Here is a 19,050-nt window from a genome sequence, read left to right on the forward strand (position 1 = left end):
GCAGGTATCTCTTGAAAAAAAAAGTATTGAAAATGTGCTCATTTCAGATCCATGTGACTGCATTACACATCTAAAGTTACTTTAGAGTAGATCAGAACTTCTATTCGTGTATTAAACTTGATGACAGAATAGCAAAAAATGTTGACTAAGGCCCGATAACGAGGAGATAAGTTGAGGAATGTTATGAGGCAGCTTCACATGTGGTTATTTTCCCCATTATAAGTGGCTGACTCAAATAAACAGCACATGTGTGTGTGCAAAAGGCATGCAGCAAATTTGCCATGTCATCTGACCAGCAAGCACTGGAGAACAGAGCTGTTTCAGCTGTGCAAAGGAAAAAAAAAAAACAGTGTGTGGCAACAAAAAAATGGGTTTCTCCTACATGCATACAACTAAAAACCCACATCCGTTTTATCTGTGGTCAGGGCTCCATTTATTCAGCTGTTCGACCTGCTGCTGTTCGGGGTGCATTTGATCCCTCTCGATTATACGCAGTGGGGAGACTGGTGCTGCCAGCAACATTACAAAGTTAGAGTTCATTTATCCATCCAATAGCACGACTTGCCAAAGGTGAAAAGCTTCTGATTTAAATATAGAACAGGCTCCGCAGTGCCATCTAGTGGTTGTACATAAACAGTGACAAACATAAATGTGGAAGAAAAATAAATCTGCAATGTGTAGAAACAATAGCCTTTATTAAAAATAAACAACTATGATTACATAAAAGTTATTTAATCCAGCTCATTAGCTCCTTATGGCACATGACTCATTAACATTACTTTTAAATTGGGTTAAGATCATGGTTCACAAACTACACCCTATGAAGGACAGTGTATGTGCAATACTTTATTTAATAAGCACTGTGTAGAATGCCTTATTTCCTCTCCAATTTGTTACTAAAAATGTCCAGAGGTCGTCTGAAGAGCAGAGAAAAAACAAACAAACAAACAAACAAAAAACCCCACACATCATCCAGCTGTAACATCCAGGTCTGCACGCCGAAGGTCTCACTGAGAAAAATCACGTTTCCCAGGAGAGGTCGTCCTGTTTGAGGCTGTTTCTGAACTTCTGTGTCTCTCTGAGAAGCTGCAGGTTTTTTTGAGTAGTCCTATCTGTCCTTCCCTTCTTTTCAGTCTTAACGGGAGAAGGAGCAGGTGGCTTGATCCCACTCAGCCTTTTGGCTGTGTGCTCCTCAGGAGATGATCGGCACTGGGCCAGTTTTTGGATCTGTGGAGGGAGCAGAAAACATCACACATTTGGATCTGTTCAGCACAATTATACACTGCAATAAGCTGCTATTACAAGTCGATCCATCCTCTGTTGAAAACGACAGGATTGTTTTTGACCATTTGTTTATAAGTAGACTTTAATTTATTCAAGCATACATTTCTCTTCTGTTTATTAAAATGTCAGAAATAACAGGAGAAGTGTGTAAATTCTTCAGTGAGGTAATACCAGCTCCACTTAACGACATGCAGCTAAAAAACTGCTTTAAATACATAAAAATACTTTTCTAAAAATATCAAATTAATTTGTTTGAAAATCTCAAAATAATCTTATCACTATTTTTAAGTGGATCTAATGCACTTTTTTTTTTTTTTTTTTATTACTGGACTCTGCTTCAACTTTTGGCTCTTACTCTCACAAGCAGTGACCACAGAGGATGGATGCGCATATTTGATTTGGCACAGATTTTTACCCTGGATGCCTTTCCCAAATGCAACTTCCCAGAAATCTGTCTCCCCTCCTGGTTTTGAACCAGACATCTTTTGCATGTAACGTGCACATGTTAACCACTACACCATGGAAGAACTGACTTTTACAGACATGGAATTCATTATTTGAAATTTTGCTTGATATAGGCATTCACCATTGACAATTGGTGGGCTGTCAATGGTGAATGCTTACTGCTGTTTTAAAGCACTTTAAAAGATGATTAGATGATTATTTTCAATGCATCAGATCCAGTTTCTCATTGTGTTACCGAAAATTGTTACAAATCTATCCCCTTTAAGTTGTACCAACTTATAGGTCACATACCATCCTCTGGTGTTTGCGGAGCTTGGTGATCTGAGATCCTTTATCCTCCATCCTGGTGACCAGCAGCTCCAATTCTCTCTGGAGGTCCTGCCTCTGCTCCGGATTTTGAGCTCCATCGATCTGACGCACCAACTCCTGATGCTCACTGACAAAGGTGACAAATATAAAACGACTTTAATAAAAGGTTCACTAATATGTCCAAAAAACTCTGAATAAAGAACTTAAATTATGTTAAATACGCCTTCATTCCTAATGCAGCTCACTGGTTGGCACTACTCACAAGCTCATCTGTCCCAGCTCGTCCTGCAGAGCCAGGAGCAGGTCGGCGAGTGAGCTTAGCGATGGGTCGACGGGCAGCCTGTTAGGCTTCTCTGATGAATCAGAGGAAGATGAAGAAAAGTCCTTTTGGAGGTTTTTCTTCACTCCGCAGCCAGACCTGTGGTGTGCACTCACTCGCTGGCACAGCTGTGGCTGGTGGTGCTTCATCATGTGAAGGATACTTTGCACGTTGGCATGAACCGAATGGCTTGGGCTCGTCGACTAGAGACGGGAATGAAAAGAATCAAAGTAAGAACAAACAACAAAAAAAGAAGTGCAGAAAATTATAAGTGACTTACTGTTCCTGCAACAAAGGGCATTTTCTTGTGCATCGGGCTCTTTGGTAGCAGTTCGGCAGGTTTAGAGGTTTTCTGAGGAAGAAGACAGCTCTCATCACCTCTACATCCAAAGAAATCTCCTTAAATAAATGCCTAAAATTTATTTTTATATCGGTCAGAAAAGTACCCTTATGCTCTTTTTTGTTTTCTTCTTTGGCTTTGTCTCTTCAGAAGTTGGCAGAGATGGTCGAAGGCTGACATCAAACTCTCGTTGCAGCTGCAGTAGTAACAGCAAATCAATGCTTCTTAAGAGTATTTAGTCAAATTTGCCAATCAGCAGCTTTATTGTTGAATATGTGCTGAAAGTTGTGGCGTGGGCAATTTAAAAAAAAAGTTGTGTCTCTAGTTAGCATTTACTTGTTTCTTAACAAGTGCAATCCAAAAACTGACTAACCTCCTCCGCCTTCTCCTGCACGAGTTTACGCTCGTGCTCTTCTTTCAGCAGTTTCTGCTCCAGGATGGAAAGCTTCATCTGAAAATTTATCACAGCGACACACCCTGAAATAATGAACTTTTGGCGATAAGCATTCTGACTAATGAATTAGAGATAAGCAGCATTGGGAAACCTTAGGTTACCTCTGCCAGAGTTTGGGTTCTGCTCAGTTTGAGACACTCTGACTCGAGTTTTTCCAGCTTCTCTCGCTGAATTTGGCTGTTTGAGCTGCTCTTTTGCTCGCTCTGCAGAGAAGCCTTGAGGGGAGTAAAAGTGGCAGGGGGAATATGTGGTTTTTTATGTTACTTACATCCAGAAATGTGAGAAACAAATAGGTGATGATCATGCTTATAGCTGGGATCTACTTTCAAATGACTTTTTGATTCGTAGTATTCTGAGCTACCTGATTTTCCATTAGAGCGCTCCTCTCCTTTTTGGCATTTTCAACCATTTTCCTCATGTAGTCCAGCTGCTTCTCGAGAACCTTACAGCGAGCTTCTGCAGACTGCAGTTTTGAGTCCAGTTCTGTCATTATAAAGCAGAGAACAAACTAATCAATCAGTTAAATGGAGTTGCCAGATCATAGTGACCCACAGTACCCTGTTTCCTTGTTGCTTTCTATTCTTTGTCGCTTACCTCTCCTGGCAGAGTTATCCGTCCCAGGCAGGCTGGCTGCTGTCTGACTGTACAATGTTGTAACTTGTGGATGCTTTTGAGCATCATGGGAAAACTGCTGGTAGCTCTTCTCTGCTTGCGTCCTTTCCAGCTCCAGCCGCCTAATTTTCTCCTGAAGGGTCTTCAGTGCATCAACCACGGCTGATGAAGAGTAAACAACAATACAAAGACATACTAGGTAACTGTAAAAGAAAGCAGTCTGCCCCCTCCCCCCTCAAAAAACTAAACAAAAACAAAAACTTCCACTGTAAGAGACAAATAGCTCATGATAATGAATGCGTCATACCTTTGCTATCAATATTTGGTCTCCTCTGGGAAACTGAGCTGCTGGCCATGTGTGTGCCCATGCTGATAGAAGAGTGTGCATGGGGCTCCGGCTCTCGTGAAGGTTTCACTATCCTGTCTGGTGGCTGGTAGTAGCTTCCAATGTAACTGTTCTTGGAAGGTGAGTCTAAAATCTATACACAACAAGAGGAGGTTGTTTTGGAAACAAATGAATATTTTCATTATCAATAAAATGCCAAGTTTGTAAAATTATAGACAAAAAATGTAAGTGTATACGAGTCAGATTTTTAACAATTTTGAACCTTGAGAATAAATTTGAAATGCAGAGACTAAAATCAGCTCCTGATTACCGCACTGTGAAAAAAGAGAAATAATTTTCTTCTTACTAAAACTGGTTTGGATGTGCAGTTTGCAGAAATATTGCAATTTTGCAACAGTGTGCTAATGGTAATAGTTTCATTTTAAATTACAACATTATTCCTAAAGTGCACAGCTCAAAAACAGGGAATACATGATCAACATAGTATAACACAAAGTTAGTTACACTTCAGGGAAATTAATCTGTTTGATTAGGAAGGATAAACCATTGCTTTGCTACAAATGAAAGTGACAACAGGTGACTGCCTTCAACATCATAGGTTAAGACTTGACTTCATTCTAAAAATGAGTATTATAGATTATTATAGAGACGAGTTGCTATCCCAAGCGGAGAAGTTCAAGTATCCTGAGGTCTTGTTAAGACTGATTGATGCAGTGTCTGCATCACCGGTCCATTGTGGTAAAGTGAGAGCTGAACATAAAAACAAAGCTATTGATTTACCAGTCAATCTACATCCCCACCCTTACCTATGGTCACGAGCTCTGGATAGTGACCAAAAGATCAGGAGGTACTCAGAATAGAGCCTCATCCACATCGAAATGAGACAGCTTAGGTGGTTCAGAATGCCTTCTGGGAGAGGTTTTCCACGCATGTCCTACTGAAAGTTAAAAGGATGCCCTGGGGGACATCTCTCAGCTGCCTTGGGAATATCTCGGTGCTCTCAGGCCTAGATGAGCTGATGAGGAGATGTGGGCTCATCTGCTTAGGCTGCTGCGCCCACGACCCCGTTCCCCCTTCACCATGAACCGTCTCTGTGGTTTTTCGCTTTTCCTCATCCATATATTTGTTTAGTAAACAGTAAATACTGATAAAAACTTTCTGTTTTCGGTGCAATTTCCATGCACTTGCCACACAAAGTAAACAGTAACCGAATCAACAAGCGTTAATCGATTACGCAACTGTACCCCAGTACAGCCAGCTTTCTGCAACAAGGAGGCCGTTTGTAGTCCTAAAAGCTCCACAACAGCAAACATAATGTATTTACAAACACCACCCACTGCATGGACCATTGGCTCCTTTAGGTAGATACCCGTAAAACAAACCAAAAAGATGGTTAAGTGGCAACTTGGCGAAAGTAAACAAGACAGCGCTAACGCGTTAGCCACACCTGCTGCTAACGGCTGATTTACGGACGTTACCTGATCGTGGTACATCTCCATTTTGCCCTACAGCAAATGATGAGTGCTTCCAAACTAATCATGCGTCTGTCTTTAACGATCCGAGGCTACTTTTATAAGTTAAAATGACTTGTAAGACACCAGCTAACTGACTCCAGCTGTCCTGTCACCAAGAGACAGTCCGGGCTTTTTAAATTTCCCTCCTCTTTGCCGCCCTCCACACTGTGGTTCCGCCTGCGCACTCTTAGTTCCTCCCTCCCCACCAGACTTTTCTCTGCTGGTTAAGAAATATATTATATTTCCATATCTTTTGCTAATTAAATACTATAAGGGTAAAAGGAAACTTAAGCTTGTCCTTATACTCATTCTTTACTCCAACATTCTAATTTACTTCACTGTTATTTCAGTTATTCTTTTTGGGTTTCAGTAGACTGGCATAACTACTTTGAGCTGTATATGACAATTTTCGAATTTTTAAAAATCCGATTATGACACACATATACGTGTCACTTAATTTTCTTTGTGGAACAGTTTCCAGTATTTTCAGCAAACTCAATAAAGACTGTGACCTTTTGGTGATAAGTATGGCATTAGACAGGCTCACCTTCTATAGACTAAAATAAAATTATCCTTTAAATCTTATTTTTCTTGCTGTTCCCTTTAGGGGTTGCCACAGCAAATTATCTGCCTCCACCTCATCCTATCTCTACCATCGTCTGTCATGCCAACCACCACACCATGAACGTTGACTGTGGTATTCCCAATGAAAATCTTGGCATCTTCAACTCTGCCATTCAAGAGGTCTCTCTACCATCTTTTAAACCTCCCCTTTCACTCTTGCTGCTATCTTTCTGTCACAAATCCCCCCAGACACTTGTTTCCACCCACTTCACCCTGCCTGCCCTCTCTTCTTTACCTCTCTGCTGGGGTGGATTGATGGGATTTCTGGGTATGTGCAAAGGGCCCATGTACAGTTAGGGGCCTATCCAAGATGCAGATGTTAGTTGTCAGAGAGGAAGGACAACAACAGGAATATTATACTTACATACAAACATAGTATAAAAGATGAACAAGCTCTAGGTGCTACATTTTCCATTTAATATAAGGTACCCTAGAGTGTTTAATGATGTTGTATTGTGATAGTTGCTTTTCATTGTTTTGTTAAGGTACCATGCTCTCCATTTCGAGCTATTCTGTGTACACGTATGCACATACAATGATTCTGAACTTCTTTTTAGATGCAAGGTATTTAATCAATTAACTCTGCAAGGATGCACAACAGGCAACTGGTAAGATGTAGGTGGACTTTTCAGTTATCTAATGTGTGGCCTTTCACTCACTTCATCTAAGTCCCCAGGTCAGTATGGCTGGAATGCATGCTGCACTGACCACTGCATAGCCACACACAGCCTCCAAAATACCAACACAATCAGTAGGCTGGAGTATGTACACGATAAACTGATTTGTGTCTGCTTGTTGACTTTTTTATGTTTCCCCAGGTTGTGGTGAGTTAATACAATGTCGTTAGCACTGTAAGTCAATCACACTGTCAACATTTGCACATGCAAATACTCTCTTGCAGCAATAAGCAGCATGTGTGACAGTCCTCCTGCATTACTATTTTTTTCTCATTTGCAACAAACACATTTTTTTTTTAGTTTTACCATACTTGAACTGAGGTGCATGGCACTTCGTTCTTATGTTGAGATTGATATTTTAATGGTATGGGCTGCGTCAGTGTGCAGATTTTTATTAAAGTTAAGAAAATCAAATGGAAACATACAACATATCCACCTCTTTATGTCTTTCTGCTTGTCTGTTATTTCTGATAAACAAGTGAAAGGGGGGCTGCTGCTGCTGAATAAGTGGATGATGGGAGATGTAGTTGCTAAGCGCTACAGTCAAATAGAGAACCTGGGGGGATAAAGAATACAATCCCCATAAACGCTTCCCCCACGAGCACAGGAAACCGCCCACCAACCAATCATCTTCCAGAACCTCCCCGAATGAGTTCGGCTTGGGCTGATTGGCTAATTTGCCCTGCCAATCAAACTTTTACCCTGAAGTTGTTACCTCCTCTTGTTTCTACGCTGGAACCAGCGTTACTGGACAGTGCGGAGGCAAGTCGTCCTGTAACAGGAGAGAGACACCAAAGAATGTGGATAAAGTGAGTGTTTTAGAATGACACTGTTTGGTTTTCAGTCTCAGTGAAAGGTTCGTGTGTGGGAATTTTTTTAAAGAGCGGCGGTGGGTGCTTTAGTGCCTTCTTTGTTAACGGGCAGCTTGAAAGCCCTGGCACGAAGAAAAGAGAGATAAACAAGCAGAGAGATTGAATGGATTTCACTGACACGCCGCGTATTCTTCCTATTATATGCCAAGTTAATATCAAAGTTAAAAGCCGTTAAACCGTAAACCAGTGTTAGTATTTGCAAAATCAAATGCTGTGGCAGTGAATCTAATTGCTCTGACTGTGTTCAAATCCTGTTTTGTTGTTTTGAAAGTTGCTAACAAAGATTAGCAGAATCGTGTGGATTTAAATCACGGATGCAGCTATTGCTTTTTAAATCTGTTTAAAACATGTGGTTAAACCTCATTATATTAGATTTTCTGCAAATCTGAGCAGTATATCTTCAGAGAACTATTTGGCTATATGCTGAAATACATGGTGTGATGATATGCTTTAGATGTGTAGTTGATTTATGCACCATTTTGAGAAGTTTATTTAATGTTTAATCTTAAACTGGGGTTTAAAGACAACAGGAAGGAAGTGCAGTGATATTTAGAGGTGTTAGTGACCAGTGTTTTGTGCCAACTCAACTTTGCAGTTGCTAAATGTTCAACGATGAAGTGCTAAAGAGATTAATAATTTATAATTAATATTTATATGTAATTTTTTTTCTTGTCAAAAAGGGAAACAGATATCAGCAAAAACATAATAAACAGTGGCACCATCTCTTCTCCACAGTGTTACATTACACACTGGTACAGTACTGACATAAAGTTTCACACCCTTTCTTAGGGCAGTAATGTGGTATAAGAATGGAAGTATGGAAGATGTACTTCTATTGCTCTTCCCTGGTGCTGAGAGAGACATTTTTGTTTTCCCTGGTAGAGCAGGGGACCCATGAACCGAGGGCCATAGTCCTTACAACAGTGGCTTCAGTTTGATGCTGTGTGTCACTCACCCTCTCTCTCTTTCCCTACTCCCCCCCCTGCCAAAAGCCAAAAGTCCATTAGCTGTAATATCCAAATTATGGCAAATGAATTCATGAGATATAGGGTGATATATCTGTGTCTTTTATAAGTGGTTCATGTTATTAGTTGGAGTCAAATTTCTCTGATGCTACATCTAAAAGCATAATGCACTTGCATTAACAAAAAGGTGATGCAAGCCTTTCCTGTCCTGTTTATTCGTAGCCTTTTGTGAGACAGCACAAACGGTAGGCCCGCATAAACTGATGGAGGTGCAGGACCAGGAGTCTGTGGGGAGATGGGACAGGCTGGGGAGCCGGGATCCCAGCTCCAGAGCTGATGCGATAGAGAACATCTGCCAGGAGGTCATGCGGAAAGTGGAAACCATTGGGCCCATACCGCCGGTGGCCCCTCTGTCCCTGGCTTCAGGGAGTCCTCCAGGCAACGATCTGAATGATATCCTGGCCCATGTCCTTATGCTCTCCAGACGGTGTCCCTTTGAAGATGTCAGGGAGCGTTGCTCTCAGCTTCTGCGAAACATCCAGGTAAGAGAGTCGCGGTTTTATGATGGGGAACTGTGTTGCATTACGCTGCACCCGACTGTGATATGTCCTCTAGAGCCAGTGTTTATTGTATTGATCTGCAGCCATCTCCCTCTCTTCACCTCTTCATAAGCATTGCAAACACTGTGGTTTAGTAAAAAGCTCAGTGTGACCGCTGCATGGTTTGTCAAAGGGATTACAGTCAGTCACACAATGATACACAAAAATATAGCTGTCCTAACCTTTCAACACGCTGCCAATCATTTTTACGGTGAGATTTAAACTAAACAGATAATCACTGGTTGATTAAGATTTGTCTTTAGCATTAAAGCTAGACATAAGATTTAAGTTTTTTTTATTGCAGAATTTGAAAACAAATTTCTTTGGCTCATGGCTTACACACACTGAGATCTTCCAATAAAAATATTGACACTGCACATACTGTATGTGGGCTTTCTCAGAGAGTTAAGACGTATTTACTGAAAATAAGTAATGCTCTCCATTATTAACAAAACACAGTGTGACACAGCATTTTTGTTTTCACTTTGGCTTTTTTTTTCTTTTTCTTTTCAAGTCCGTTGAGTCTGCCTGTGTTGATTTTTAAATAAATATCCTGGTCATTGTTGTGTAGCAGGTGGCAGTGAATTGAGAAAAAAAATATTATATTGAAGCTGTCAGACTTGGACATGGATACATGGTACTCAGTGAATCCTGAAAACAAAAATCTGTGGGAGAAATGCGCAATGGTGGATGGTGGGGGGGGGGGGGGGTCCTTAAAGTTAACAGGAGAAATATAGATAAAATTAAATAAGATTTATTAGACACACAGTTGGGAAATTTACATGTGGTATATGGTAGCAAAAGGGATAGAGTGGGAATAAAATAAATTGATGCAGCCATTAAAAAAACTTGAAACAGTAGAAGAAAAATGTACACAGTACAAGGTAGAAAGAAATTTAATCTAAATATAAGTGAACAGATAGTTTCAGATGCCTACTAAGAGCAAAATGATATAACGAGTATGACTGAAAACTATTTCACATTGAAATACATCAAATACAAAGAACATTTACTGACTGAGCATTAGAATGGGGAATAAAAGTGATTTAAGTGACTTTGATCGAGGCCCAGGCTGGCCTGAGTATTTCAGGAACTTATGATGGACTGGGATTTTTTTATTTTTTTATTTTTTTCCACACAATAATCCCTGAGGTTTAAAGACAATGGTCTTAAAAAGAGAGAATATCGAGTGTGAGGCACTTCTCTCAGAGCTCAGAGGAGAATTGCCAGAATGCTTTTAGCTGATAGGAAGGGAACAACTGAAGTAATCACTTGTTATAACCAAGGTGTGGAGCAGCAGAAGAGCAGACAAGTTTGCATTACTGTTTGCTAATAGGAGGAAAATGTGGTTACAATTACCACACGGGCTCATCAAAATTGGATGATAGAAGATTGGAAAAAGTTTGCCTCGTTTTATGAGTGTCCATTTCCGTTCCAACATTTGGATGGCCGGGTCCGAATTTAGCATAGACGACATGAAAGAATGGATCCATCCTGTCTTGTATCAATGGTTCATGCTGGTGGTGGTGTGATAGAGTTGGGGATACATTCTTGGCACAGTTTAGTCCCAACTGAATATCCTTTAAACACCACAGCTTACCTGAACATTGTTTTTGACCATGTCCATCTCTTTATGACTACAGTATACCCATCTTCTGATGGCTGGTTCCAGCAGGATAACACGCCATGTCAAGTCATCTCAGACTGGTTTCTTGGACATGACAATGAGTTCGCTGTACTCTAATGGCTTCCACAGTTCTAGGGGGATGTGCTAGAACAAGAGATTCGCATCATGGATGTGCAGCCAGCAAATCTGCAGCAATTGTGTGATGCAATCGTGTCAACATTGGGCAGAATCTCTGAGGAACGTTTCCAGCACTTTGTTGAATTTATGCAGAATTTATGTAGTTCTGAAGGCAAAAAGAGGTCCAGTCCAGTACTTTTTAGGTGTACTTAATAAAAAAGTTGGTGACTGTATCTGTAATACATGTATATTTATAATAAATATTGTGCTGGGTTTATTTTGTTTTGCCACTATTAGCTATAGAGAATGAAATATTACACTTATCCTGGGTCTACCCTTGTGTTTGCTGTGGCCTGTTCCACTTAATGAGTCCTGTAATAACAAACAAACACTAACCCCAGTAGCTTTGGATGGCCTGACATGTTGTTATTCTGAGGAAATGGGGTGTTTGGCCGTGGCTTTAGTTCCTGTTTGTGCGGAAGTGTTTTTTGAAGATGGAGGCGAGGGACAGGCAGAGATGAGAACGGGAGAAAGCTGCTTTGCGGGTTTAGCTGTCTACCACGGTACGCGCTGTCTGGTATTTCTGAATTATGCTAAGCTGCATTTGGGCACAGCTTGCCAAAGGTTGCATTTATGAGCCCACAGTTAGCTGATGTAGCTCTGGTCCCATGGTGGGAGATCCCTCCTGACACACACACACACACACACACACACACACACACACACACACACACACACACACACACACACACACACACACACACACACACACCTTTCTCACATTGTCAGGGTTGGAGGGGCTAAAGGGAGGGGTGCTCTGGCTCAGACAGCCTTTAATTCCAGCAGATCCGCTGATTAAAGACAAAATCTTTGAAAGCACAGACAGTCTTTTCCTCGTGTCCTCTAGAGGAGGAAGGCATCCTGCTTAGTGAGAATAATGTACTCTAAAACCCACATGGGTCACATAGCTGTGGGTTGGAGCAATTTTCTGCTTGTTTGTTGCCATAATGAGCACATCTTTCCTGAGCATTTATCAACCGTGAAAGTAACTCCGGTGATATTATTCAAAGGATGATATGTGCTCTTGTCTGTAGATGTAGCATGAAAAATTATGATAAAAATAATTGCAATAATGCCTAAGAAGAAGGGAAAAAATATTGTGTGTTGGCACAATTCTTTTGCTCATACCTGTGCACATAGATAAGAAGTGTACTGGAGAAGTTATACTCTAGTAATGGACAAGGGCATTTTCTTCTGTTTTAATCCTGGTATCAGACCTTCCACTAATTGTTGAGGAACCCATGTAGCAAATAAAAAGACCTTTTTTTTGGTCTCTAACTTTGCCTCACTTTCTTTTTTTTTTTAATGCAATCCCACTTGGTGTTTGTTCTTCCTGACTCTGCAGGCGAACTGACTTGCAGGCTTAAACATTTGAGCTATGATGTTGGTCTAGTATTCAGGGGTCACAGGTTTGTTGGCAAAAATAGGGTGATATGCGTACAGGGAGGGGTCGGGTTCCCTTGCGAGGGTCTTCTGGGTAATTGTGAGTCAAAATCGCTTACCAAAACAATTCTGCAGCGTGGTCTTCTGGGGCCTTTGACTTGGCATTCGGCTGCTGAGCTTTATTGATTTCATTTTTATGGGAACCCCAAAGTAAAGATGGGTATGCTACCAAACACACACATGCTCAGAATTAAAGAGAAACGATAGTAAGTGTGTATTCTGAATCTGTCAAAGGGGTGGGCAGACTCTGTTGGCCGACTCTCTCTCTTTCTCTGGTCATCATGTCCCCAAACTGGATGAAAGGAACCCAGTCTTGGATGGCTGAACAGAGACGGAAAGTTGTTTTTTTTTTTCTTTCTGTGCTTTGCAGTTACACCATTGTGTTAGCCCTTTACCCCTACTTGAATTAAGAGCTAGTCTCAAAAGATCAACCTGTTCTTGTAATTTAGGCCTGTGCCTCTCAGATTTAACGACACAACCTGCACCGTGCGAGAATTAAAAGATGGAGTAAATCAGCGGATGAAGTGAAGAATGTACATTAAATACCAAGTGGCCTTAGTGTCTCTTTGAATCCAAGTCAGTCTGGTTCTTATGTGTTCAGCTGTCACTGCACATCAGACCTGAAATGTGTGGTTAATAGTCATTGTAAGAGTCCTGCACCTTAGTCTGTTAGTATCACACCTTGTTCTACAACCAACTTTCTTTCTTTTATTTTGAATGTGCAAATCGCTATAGTTGCAGTCTTTTAAACACCCTAGGAGATATTTAATCTAAGAAACTTTCCTTCTATTCATCTGTTATGACAGAGTCATGTTTTTTTTTTTGGGGTGGGGGTGGGGGGTGGGGGCTTTTTTCATAAAAAAGAAATGCAGTCTGTTTTTCTGAGGAACACAGAGGCATTAGATGTTTTAAGCTCCTGAGTGTTTTCACATACTTATTTAAGCTAATAATGGTCATTAGGACTAACTAAGCAGTCTCTCTAATAAACACATATGTGTGATTAAAATGGCTTCCTGGAACTGGCCTCCTCCTAAACTAATGCAGAACATATGGAGTGTCTCTTGGAGATGACGGTAAATATTTAATTATCTCTTTAGGATTGATTTATTCATCTAAGCATAGCTCTTGAACTTGATACGAATAAGCAATTGTAATTGTCAAGTATATGCAGATCTAGCACCTACATCGTGACTTTCCTAAGAGTTAAACTTTGAAGTTGCATGGTAGGTTGATCTCTGACTGATTTCTCCGAGCCTGTGTTACATAATTTTATTTCTTTTTAATTGTGGGTTAGGCTTGTTTTCAGAAGACATGTTGTCTGTGTAAGCCTCTCTCAATGGTGAAATTCATTTGGTGAGGCTATATAAACAAACGTTACTTGTCAACCTTGACAGACAGGTGTGTGGACAGATGCAGTACGGCTTTTCTGAGAAGGCAGGGTCAGAGTCCACTTGTAAAATGTGGCAGAAGTTCAGAGAATTGTTTAATGCTTTTTCATTGCAGTCACAGTGACAGAAAGGTTTGCACTGATCTGTTTTATAAGTCTGTGCATGACTGTGCGTATACTGTGCTGTTTTTTTTGTGTTAGTTAATGTACTGTGTGTGCATGAGTTTGATTGTGAATGCCTGGAGTCTGTGTCTGTCTGCTACCTCTGCTTGCTGTGTAAATATAGATAGTGAGGACCAATGATGAGAGGGCCTTGTATTCTGGTCAGATCTGGTGGATTATGGGCACTCTGTGGTTGAACCAGGGCAAACAAAGTGTATGGTGAGAGGGGGGGGAGAAAGGAGCAGCCGTGGAAGCAGGCAGTGACCTTTGGCACAGTAACTGTACAGTGAAATGCACCATGGATATGGAGGACGCAATAGAGAAATAAAGCTGTGGATTTACAGCTGTCTGCCAGCTGGGCAGAGCAGTGGGACAGAGCAGTGATAGGAGCTGGGTGTGAATTCTCTCTATGGGGTGTCTTACTGAGCTAGATGAAGCTTTATGGCACTAAAGGCCCTTTGTCTTCAAGTTTTGAGATGATGATAGTGATAATAACACAATGACATAGCTCCTGCCTTGATGCCTTGACGCTCCTATTGTAGACCTAAATATCATCACTGACTGCTTTTAGTTACCTGCATGAATTGCTCATTGCTTGTACTGCGACATGGCTTATTGGCCGAGTTGTTATTTTAAACACTGGCATCAGCGTTGGTCCAATAGTTCTGTTAATGCATCCTAATGTGAAATCTTGTACCACAAATGTCTGCAGAGTACAATGTAATAATGAATGCTACCACTATATTGGCTTTCATTTATAAATAGTTGATGTGCAAACTGGGAACCCTAAAATGATGCTGTGCAGATAAAGTGATGAGGGATATTTACCAGAAGGGATTTTTACACAGTTTGAAGATGCCTTCCCCTCCCTTTTCTCTTTCTTGCCAGGATATTAAAAGCCATTTTTAACAAACACACAAGCTCCCACTTTGATCCTGCAGCACAGACAGACCCCCACTTTCAGCCAGTACAGCATGCTGCCGGCAGCACACTCAGGAAGACTTAGAGAGAGAGGGGGGGGGCATGTGGGAAATGTGCAACTAGGTCACTGTCAATCCTGTTGTAGATGATAATTTTCCTGTTTTAGCATACATTAGTGGATGTGTGGAAATGCTTTCCTGTAGAATAAGGGGGATTTTTTCTTCTTCTTTCATTTGTTCTAGATAGAGTTTAAACTTCTGCTAAAACATGCAAAGGCTGTATTGTCCTGTCAAAGAGGGAGGGGTGTGTTGGTGTTGTCTTCAGGCATTTGCACAGCATAAGCAGTCGTCATGGTACCAGTGGCATGAGGTGCAATGATGGGATGGGTTAGTTGGCACCGCTACTTGGGGGTGGGGGGTACTTGCTCGTCTGCAATTATTTCTGGACGTGGTATTCAGGAGCTGAAGGGGAGAAAGCGAGGGAGAGGGAATGGAAATAGAAAAGAGACTCTGCCACATTATGATTGCAGCGCACTGAAGGTCAAAAAGAGATGGCGAGAGGGGGAATAAAAGGACAGCAATAAAGCAATGAGTTTTAATGTGTGGAGAAGAGAGGAGAAGGGGGTGAAACCAAACCAAAAGAGGAGGTGGGACAAATGCTGCCATTCTCTGTATTCAGTTTGAAAACAGTGGAAAACTACTAGCACCCCACAACTGCAAACCACTTTACTCTCAAACCTGGCTCAAGACCTGAGTATTTCCTGACAGAGTCCAGATCCAGACCCTTTTGTGGATTATGTTTCCATGACCCCAAATTAACCTAAAGCTCCAAATAAATGATAATTTTGCTCTCTGGCTTGTCTGATCAGGCATTTATTGAAAGCACAGTTTGACTTGCCCATACACCTCAGGACTGGGAGGAGCAGATGGTGGATGGTGATGTTGAACTTCTTGAAGGGGAGAAGTGCACTTAGAAATCATATGAATAAAACAGCTTAACAGCACATCCAACCAACTCTGTGTGTAAACTCATTATGTCCATGTTTTCATACCTTCAAGTCTTGTTTCGACCTCAGGCTTGTGAGACTACCAAAGGCACTTGTGCCATAAATATGAGTTCAGTCATCCTTGCTGTTGGTATAATGTTGCCAGTAGAAAATTGAAGCTTGCACAACTGTGAATTCATTCTAGGTGTGAAAGATGGAAATTGCAGTCATTTCACAGCTTAGCAACACCTGTCTTAAACAGATTCATCCACAGGGGCAGACCCATTTTAGCAGCAGACTTATCACAGCATGAAAAGCACAGATGTGACTAATCATATAAATGATACAAATTCTTCCCAGGCCCCTCGTGTCATGTATGTTGCCGCCCTGAAATAGTTTACAGGGGTATTAAAAGGTTATCTTTAATGACATTATTGCGCTTTCCCTAACATGTCAACGTGGCCGCTGTGAAAAAGATATATTTAGCCTGTAATCTGACAGCTTTACCCTTTGGCAACCTGTTTTTTTCACTGATGGCATTTGACATGTCAAAACAGGTGTGAATAATAAAAGGAACAGCAGCTGAATTGTGCTTAGCTGCTTCAGTTTGATTGGTCTTTTATTGTTCAAGCGTCAACGTCACTTAATGGCTTACTGAACACTTAAATGAGAGAGAGCCATTGTTGAAGTAATCGTTACATTCATAGTTCAAAAATAGTTACAGCAGTGTGTACATGAGGAGGAAAACTGAGTTCTTTCCTGTAGGGCTGCTCGATTATGGCAAAAATGATAATCACGATTATTTTCACTGAAATTGAGATCACGATTATTTGACGATATTTATTTAACCCTTTAAGACCTACCATAGAACCAAGTCCACCAGAGCTTATATTATTATTTTTTTTTACATGCTGTAGTGCCATTTGTGGGAGCATTTCAAGTTGCTATACATCAATACAACTGTTATAGCCCATATTTTAATAATATGTATGCATTAAGTCCATAGTAATTACATAAATTGCAAAAAAGTGCAATAAACTACAAAAAAAATTGAAAATCGTTTTTGTTTTGTTTACATATATTTCTACTTGGAGAAATTTAAGAGGTTTATCCCTCAAAACTTTAAATACAATAAAGTTGCAAAAAAATAGTTTCCCACCACAGGAAATTTATTTTGAGTGTCTTCATAGTTTTATTTTGGAGATACAGCAATTTTTATATACTGCAGGAAAAACAAAAAACAATCCTATGATGCAAATTTGCAAAGAAAACAGCAGGTGCATCATTTTACTGTGGGAAGTGTTACGACCAGCTGATAGGAACGGCAAAGCGTGTTTCTGGAATATTATGTTTTTGTTCCTGCAAGCGCTTTTTATGCAATTTTTGCAAAGCTATATGTGGAACGAAACCGTGACCGAGGACAAGCTGATGGCATCAGATGTAAGTACAACTCCTCCGGTTTCATATGCAAAACAAATTATTGCGCTAGCTTACACGGTTCAGATTCTACAGGGATTTAAAAATAGTTACGCAAAACGGAGCGTGCTGCTCTGACCGGCTTTAAAGGGTTAACAATAACTTTAAAAAAATAATATAAAATAGTGTGCAACACCACTGAAGTTTTTTTTTTTTTTTAAACTCTCTTTTCAACCAACGGCAGTCACTCTCCAAATAACTTCTGCTTAGCTTTCCGAGCTTCCCTCGGGTCCTCTTAATCAGCGGTCTCCACCCTTTTTTGCGCCACGGACTGGTTTATGCCCGACAATATTTTCACAGACGGCCTTTAAGGTGTCGCGGATAAATGAGGGAGGGGCTAATAATCGGCTCAGTCATTTTTAATGATCGTTGAAAGCCCAGATCGTAATCGTGATTAAAATTCGATTAATTGAGCAGCCCTACTTTCCTGTCTACCTGTCTGTTATGTTGGTATACACCAGGGGTGTCCAACTCCAGTCCCCGAGAGCTACTTTCCTGCAGCTTTTAGATGCATCCCTACTCCAACACGGCTGAATCAGATGGTTGGATTACCTTTTCAGCAGGCCATCAAGTTTGGCAAAGGCCCGGTAACAGCCATTCATTTGATTCAGGTGTGTTGGAATAAGGATGCATCTAAAACCTGCAGGACAGTAGCTCTCGAGAACTGGACACCCCTGGTATACACTGTTTGTTTGTTTTTTTTGTTTTTTTTTCATTGAGGAAAGGATCATGATGAAATCTTTGGTTATTGTTGTAAATAGAATAGAATAGAATAGAATTCAACTTTATTGTCATTGCACATGCACAGGTACAGGGCAACGAAATGCAGTTTGCATCCATCCAGAAGTGCTTTAGTGATATAGATATATTACAATATATATTAGCAATAGTATAGATATGTGAGTATATTACAGAAATGGGTCTATTATGGTATGTTATAATGTACACGGTATGAAGTATGTTGTGAATATGCTATAACTATAAGTATGTACAGGCTGTAGTGAGTACAAGCTATGTACAGGCTATGAACAGGATATAAATATGAAAAACTATACAGAATATGAAATAAATAACTTTACAGAATCTGGGATATACAGCTATACAGAAATGGGAACTATGCAAGTTGTAAACAGTTGTAGAATTAAAGATTATCGAATGTACAGAATGATTATTTACACAGAGCTATACAGTAGTGCAGTTAAGATAAGTGAGGGTGTAGATAGTTTCTACAGAGGCTATATAAAGTGCTAGTGGTTGTGAGTGGTGGTTCAGTCCATGTTATTATTGTGTGTTTGAGGGTACAGTTGTCCATTGTGGGGGTGTGTATGTTCAGTCCATATGTTAACGTGGGTCAGATGTCAGGAGGCAGAGTTCAGGAGTCTGACAGCTGTGGGGAAGAAGCTGTTCCGGTACCTGGTGGTCTTAGTCCAGAAGCTCCTGTAGCGCCTCCCAGAGGGCAGGAGGGTGAAGAGTCCATGTGATGGGTGACTGG

At 40.7% G+C, this 19,050-nt stretch overlaps 2 protein-coding genes across 3 annotated transcripts in view; one reads left to right on the forward strand and one right to left on the reverse strand.

Moving 5' to 3' along the window:
• Positions 1-676: 676 nt before the first annotated feature.
• cep57l1 (centrosomal protein 57, like 1) lies at positions 677-5,943 on the reverse strand. 2 transcript variants are annotated; one of them, XM_085431976.1, is made up of 11 exons: positions 5,608-5,943; positions 4,091-4,262; positions 3,766-3,945; positions 3,533-3,654; positions 3,273-3,386; positions 3,091-3,168; positions 2,824-2,913; positions 2,658-2,729; positions 2,321-2,580; positions 2,041-2,185; positions 677-1,227 (listed from the first exon to the last, which is right to left on the reverse strand). In XM_085431976.1, exons 1-11 carry the CDS (start codon positions 5,626-5,628, stop codon positions 1,021-1,023), a joined length of 1,461 nt encoding a protein of 486 aa, XP_085288102.1. In that variant the 5' UTR covers positions 5,629-5,943; the 3' UTR covers positions 677-1,020. The 2 variants fall into 2 exon arrangements, with proteins under 2 accessions (XP_085288102.1, XP_085288103.1); XM_085431977.1 differs by lacking the exon at positions 5,608-5,943 and adding an exon at positions 4,936-5,597.
• Positions 5,944-7,671: 1,728 nt separating this feature from the next.
• sesn1 (sestrin 1) overlaps positions 7,672-19,050 on the forward strand; it is an 80,654-nt gene continuing 69,275 nt past the window's right edge. The window contains exons 1-2 of the mRNA XM_085431972.1: positions 7,672-7,753; positions 9,004-9,323. Of these exons, the coding sequence (XP_085288098.1) occupies positions 9,045-9,323 (279 nt within the window). The 5' untranslated portion in view covers positions 7,672-7,753; positions 9,004-9,044. The remainder of the gene's footprint in view (positions 7,754-9,003; positions 9,324-19,050) is intronic.

Source organism: Copadichromis virginalis, linkage group LG15 (assembly GCF_057382275.1).
Source record: "Copadichromis virginalis isolate Kocher_CV1m ecotype Utaka linkage group LG15, C_Virginalis_male_GT1.1, whole genome shotgun sequence".
NCBI classification, from domain to species: Eukaryota; Metazoa; Chordata; class Actinopteri; order Cichliformes; family Cichlidae; genus Copadichromis; species Copadichromis virginalis.

What these genes read in the sequence shown, in the direction of transcription:
- cep57l1 (XM_085431976.1), bottom strand. Translation starts at nt 5,628, where the DNA reads ATGGAGATGTACCACGATCAG. An exon ending in GAACCCAAACTCTGGCAGAG is followed by an intron (nt 3,169 to 3,272) that starts GTAACCTAAGGT and finishes ATAAATTTTCAG; the next exon opens with ATGAAGCTTTCCATCCTGGA. An exon ending in GAGCTGGGACAGATGAGCTT is followed by an intron (nt 2,186 to 2,320) that starts GTGAGTAGTGCC and finishes CACCTTTGTCAG; the next exon opens with TGAGCATCAGGAGTTGGTGC.